At 38.2% G+C, this 6447-nt stretch overlaps 1 protein-coding gene across 1 annotated transcript; it reads left to right on the forward strand.

Moving 5' to 3' along the window:
* Nucleotides 1-3229: 3229 nt before the first annotated feature.
* On the forward strand, nt 3230-4502 carry ZNF645 (zinc finger protein 645). Its single transcript, XM_012656314.1, is given in 2 exon segments — nt 3230-3469; nt 3471-4502. Coding segments are annotated over 2 exon segments (1272 nt in total).
* The last annotated feature ends 1945 nt before the right edge of the window (nt 4503-6447 follow it).

Below are 6447 nucleotides of genomic sequence, written 5' to 3' on the forward strand. Positions count from 1 at the left end.
AAATAAAATCCAGGAGCCTGGCAGCGGGACATACGGCTCTCGCTCCTGCCGACCTTTGATGTCACTCTGGTAGAATGACTGCTTCTGGGCCAGATGGCATGTGGCTTAAATGGAGATGTCTCAACCTGTTTCCTAGTATTAATTGTGCACATTGATACTTCTTCGTTGGGCAGTTCGTAATTCTTCATCGTCAACCTCATTTAGATTCTTTTTTTTGAGAGGCAGCTGAACTCTAGCAGGCCTCCGTGCATCCAAGCCATTTCAAATTTCTTTTAAATCTCCAAACCCAAACCTTTTTATATCCAATCACTGTTACAGGCTGACAGAAATGAATCTCCCTTTTGTCAATTGAATGTAAGTCTAGCAACTTTTAAGAGCAATAAGATTGAAGGACAGAGTGAGTCTCTACACTCTAGAGAAGGTGGCTGAATGGAAGCCCATTTAATTTTTTGTTTAAAGGCACTAAATAAGGATCAATTTGTAAAGGCAGCTTTTCAAGTGTAGCAAGATAGCTTCTGAAATCTGATGGGGATAAATGGAAGGTCAATACCCTCTTTCTTATCAATAATTTCACCAAATAATATTTATTAAGGGCTTTCAAGTTGGGCTTCTTAGCTATAAACAAGCAAATACACCAAGCAGAGATATTGGAAGGACAGTTCCTAGGTATAGAGTGTCTGGACTAGAAGCTAACATTCCTTGTTTATAGTAAAGCGTGCTTTGATTCCTCAAAAGCTGAACTTATAATTTATTTCTAAATTAATTTGAAGTAGACCCAATGAGCAACAAAAGCAAATTTAGTCAATTAGGAGAGAGCTAACTTTTTTCGCTCAGGGTCATGTGTCAGGACAGAATTCTGTCATATGAAAAATGTCTCAGTTTTGAAAAAAAAGCACTGCTTTGAGGAAAGAAGAGAAGATAAGTTATGGATATTATATTTGACAAATTTTTCCCTTTATATTCACAGTATTTGAATTATATACACATCACTAAAAAAATACTAAACCCTCATAAAAAGCCTGGCAAGTAATAGTAATTGTGAAACAGGGGCATTTGCATATGTTTTAATGGTATAAGTTTTAGTTTTTGCTCAAAATTCTGGTTCGCTGTTTATAATAGGGACCAAATATCCATGCTTCTGTAAGAATCACTTTGGCTTATAAGAAAATACAGGATGGCTTTTTAAATTTCTAAGCCAACAAAATTTCAAATGTTCTAAAGGTTAAATCAGCATGCAATGGGAAACTTGGTTTAAGAGAAAAAAGTGTGTTGGCCTAGTGTTTAGGCAGGTTAGGTGTGTTCGGAGACTCCTTGAGATGGGCCCATAAGAAATTTATTTGCATGAGGGATGGAGTTGCTTCCTGTAAATGAATTAATCGTAAGAGAGAGTAGCATTGCTGGGATACTGAAAAGGTTTAAGACCTAGAGGAGAGTGTCAGAGGCAAGTGGCATTGTACATTTGCATTTAAACCAGCCACTGTGAACTTGCACTATCTGAGTCCTTGGCAGGGAAGCAATAATTAAGAGCAAGTACAATCTAAAAGAGTTATTTCAGAAAAATCTCCTTTAGACATTGGGGAATATAAGTCTGAAGCGCTTTGTAGGCTATAAAATAGAGTGAAATAAAAGGGGGCATGGAAGCCCATTTATCTCCTTGGACTCAGCAGCACCTTCAGGGGTATTGTGTCTTTGTTGGGGCACTTACGACTTCAGGCATTGGTGGACATTGGTGCCCTTGGTGGTTATTGGGTCGTTGCTGTGTTTTCACCATTAGCGTAGCCAAGAATCAACAACTCAACAAGCCAGAGCCAGAGAAAAGGAAAATGACTGCTGCTGTGTGGTAACTGAATACTGAAACCAACATAATTCCCTGTCACTGTGTAAAACAATAATGGACCTGGGAGTAGTTTTCTGTTCCCATGTTAATCAAAATTCTGTGAATAAGCAAACTTAGCTACTTGCTTCAGAAACTATCTTTTACTGAAAAATAAAATTGTAAGCCCACTAAAAGAGCTCACTTAACAAGAATAACATCTTCCCTGTCAAAACTTGCTTCGATATTCTCCCCTGTGCCTGCCAATCTATAGCTATCATGTCACAAAATCTGCCTGGTCCCAATTACATGCTGACCTGCCCTAAAATCACCCAGCCCAGTTCCTAATATCCTATCCTGCCATCCTCCTTCTGAGACACTATTTAGACACTGTTAAGGTAGCATTCTCCCATACTGCAGTAAGTCTATAACACTTTGCTTTGATTGATCAATGGATTTTCCTGTTCTTTTTTGGGGGGTGGGGCTTGACAGCCGACATAGCCAAAAAGATGAATGTTTGCACATTCAGGAGAGTAGAGGTGTCACAATTATGGGTAGGGGTGGAGCCAGAAAAAGACGATGTGTTGCTGTTTTTGGGATCTGGTTTGTACTTGCAGGGAAGTGAGAGCTGAGGAAACTTGGCTCAAATACCCCTAACCATACTTTAAATTAAGCAAGAACACAAATGTCTAGCACAGTGAAGTTACCATATATATTTTTTACATGGTTTTTCCTTGATAAGATAAATGTAATGCTCCCTTTCTTACAAAGGTGATTTTAAATTTATTGTATTACGAAATCACAAAATCTTAAAGGTATGTGTGTTTTGTATACACACACACACACACACACACACACCCCATCCCATCCTATTTCAATGAGGGATTTGAGGCAGTTTACGAAAATGCAATAGGGTAAGTCAGTCCCAGGAGGCAAGGCTCTGAGGAGCCTAGCCAGAGCTCATTTCCCATTGCCATTGGTTTCTATTTCCACAAAGACCACTTTCTCTTTCAGCACTGAAGAGCAGCATTAGCAACCCCAACACTGAAGCTTTTTCTTCCTCTGCCCAAACTCCCTCACCAGAGTGGTGGGATCAGGCAAGTGAGAAGAGAAGGAAGCCCTTGAAGGTCAAAGATGCATGAGGATGGGGGATGGCGGGAGGAGTCTGACCACACTTGTGCCTCCTGGGCATGGGAAGGTGGTGCACATGCATTGCTGCTGGCTATTGACATGCTCCCAGGCGCCTAGCTAGCCTAAACATGGGTCCTGCTGACGCTTATAATGGGTTACCAGGCGCTCACAGTTCTGCATTGTCGTGTGGCCTTGATGTTCACAGATGAATTCCTTTAAAGCTGATTTCTGAGGACATAAAACAAAGCCAAATCTGTGTCTCAAACTCCAAGGACTATGAACAGGATGCCTGCTGGTGAAGAATGTGAATATAATGAAGAAGGACAGTATGACCATAAAGGAAGTGAATTGTTGAGGAAAAAGAAAAAATTTCCTGATTGTCTTCGGGAGGACTTTAAGATAAACATCATAGGTGAAAAGGATGATTCACCAGTTCATTTCTGTGACATATGTGCTTTGCCTATTAAAATCTATGGGCGAATAATTCCGTGCAAGCATGCTTTTTGCTATTACTGTGCTAATTTCATATGAAAAACATGGAGATAAGCTATGTCCAGGCTGTAGTGATCCTGTGCTGCAAATTGAGAAGCATACACGAGGTTCTATCTTCATGTGTGGCACTGTTCAGGGATGCAAGAGAACATACTTGTCTGAGAAAGACTTACAGGCTCATATCAACCACTGCCATAAGATAGCTGGAAAACTTGTTACCTGTGCTTCACTTGAAGAAGTTTATCCTTGTATTGCTTCACCGCTAACTGAAATCCACACAACGCTGCTAGGCAAGGGCCGTATAAGCCATACTGCACCAGAGCAGCACACCATGATGCCACCACCTACAGTGCAACATGCGCCACACAAGCACTGTAATCAGCCACATGAGGGTATTCATGCCCCTCCAGCAGGATTGTCTCCATCTCCATCTTCTTCCGTCCATCAGGAAACTGTTTATATTTCAACAAGAGAACACAATTTAATAATTGTTCCTATTCAGGATGATTCAAATTCTGGTGCTAAGGACCTACCACCTCCTGCCCCAGCACCTGCTCACTATCATCTTGAATATCAAAGTCAATCAGTGGTATCACACGCTTATCATATTATACCTCCGGAACAGCATTACACACCACCTCCACTACCAGTGAACCATCCTATTCCATATTCTCCTCAGGATGTACGTACTCATGACTTGGTTTGTAGCCAACTGCCATCTCCAACCACGACCTTTGATCTATCACCAATAATCTCTTCCCTTGGATATATTATTGCTGAGGTGCCACCTTGCATGAATTCTCCTCCAGGTTCTCCCCAGTCTCAAAACAGTGATTCATCTGTAAGTGAATTCCCTCTTGACAATTATAGTCCTAACTCTTTAACCCAGTTTACTGAAGATCAAGAAACTCTGAGCCCTTCATGTACACAAACAGATGGAATAAGTCCTGGTATATGGCCTACATCAAAAGAACTGCCACCTCATCCACCAATACAGGGTCTACCTTCTCCAACCCTACATCCTGGATTACATCATTCATATCATATGAGCTATAGACCATATTAACTATGATAATAGTATTTTGAACTGAATAGCTGATGAAGAAAAAAACTTTAAATGTAGTCAACCATATAATTAAACTTTGTTTTGGGAAGGAAAAACACCTTTTATAGAGATGGCTATAAAACACTCAGGATCTTGTCTCTTAATATGGTTAGACCTTGACTTTGGGATTTGAGTTCTATGCTGTAGTGTGGATAAGTGACTCAGTTGAGCACAGCTGAATTTTAACAACTTCGTTCTCCTAGTGTGGTAAATTGACCCATAGGTGACCTTTTGTAATATGATTTCCTGAAATACATGTGCATTGTTCCATTTTCAAAAGTATTATATTTACGTTTTGGGTTTTTGGTGATTCATTTTGTTAACCTGTATAAAAGGAATAAATTTCAGTGTGGTTGTAAAAATGCTATTTTATGTGAATTTAAGCACAGTCACATGCTGTTTTTTTAAAACCATGTTTTACCACTAATTTCCCAAAGTACAATAAAAATCCTAGAAGTAAAAATCTACTATAATGTACTGTAAAGCAGACAGATAAATGGTAGGGAATTATTTCACATTTTAGGAACTGAAATTCTGAGGTATTATAAGTATATACTGCATTTCCCTTGGATGCCTTTTCAGTTTTAGGCAACCCCAGAAGCACCAAAATACCCTGGAATTCCAATACTTTGATAGATTTATGTTTGTAATGTAAAAGGCATTACTAAATCATTTGGAAAGATAAGGCCAAAGTAATTGAATCTGTAGGCTCCAAGCTGGTGGGGATGTTGCTACTTGTTAATGCTTTTTGACAGAATGGTTGGAATCACGTAATGCACCGCAGTTACTAGTCTTACGTAACATTATTTTATAGCACTGTTTAAATGGTGTCATTTAGATGAAGTGTGTCCTACTCTGCTCATGGTCCTAAACTAAATATTTAGGGATGAATAGACTTTATTATAATTCTTCATTTCATGATAGAGTTTGATCCCATTCTTATGTGGTTTTTTGCTTATTGGATTTTAAACTACAATTTGAATGCCATGGAGGAATTTGAATAATGTATTAATGAGGGGCATTCTTACCGTTACAAACTTGTACTTGCTTGGGTTTCATTATTGTTTCATAAGTTTGATATTGTTTGATATTGTTCATATTGTTTCCTCTAACTTGAAACTTAAAACGATTAATTCTTTCCAATTTTTCTTATTGGTAAAGCAATCTAAAAACTTGGAACATTTTAGCATGAAGCCTACCAGATGACTTTGTATCGGAGAAGAGAAAAATAATGACTTATATGAATTTTACTGCTTAATTAGGTGTCTTTAGAATCAACTTTTGCATTTTAGGGGCTTATTACATTCCAGCTAAGATGACCACTTACACTTCATACAGAATTCGTATGTGTCAATTGACATTAGTAGGATATTATGATATATCATTTGAATAAACCCTCACGAAGTTTTCCCCCCAAATGGAGCATAATATAAACATGAAATGTGTAGTATGCATATATCATTTACTAGACATTTTATGATATGTGGATTTAGGAGATATTTCTTTCTGGCAAAGGATGAACTGATTGCTAATTTATCATTTTATTTTGTCGGGTACAGGCAAAACAAATTTCTGTCTTGGCCAATCAGATGCAAACACATCTTGAGCTTAGAGTGGAAGTTAGCAATATTAACGGCCATTTTAACCTTGCCTAGCCTAAATTAATAGACTATTTATTTATTTGTTTCAGAAATTGAAATTTAATTTATCTTCATCAAAGTTATAATATGATCATCAAAGTTACTGCTAGGGAAATGAGAAGAGAAGTCATAAACTGGGATATAATGCTTACAGCACACACATATGACAACAAGCTTGTACCTAGAACTTAGTAAACTGCATGTGTTAATCTATAATGTAAAGACAATAACCTTTGAAACTGTGGGCAAATATTTAGAAACTTCAC

This window comes from Propithecus coquereli, unplaced genomic scaffold (genome assembly GCF_000956105.1).
Source record: "Propithecus coquereli isolate 6110/MARCELLA unplaced genomic scaffold, Pcoq_1.0 Scaffold50, whole genome shotgun sequence".
Taxonomy (NCBI): Eukaryota; Metazoa; Chordata; class Mammalia; order Primates; family Indriidae; genus Propithecus; species Propithecus coquereli.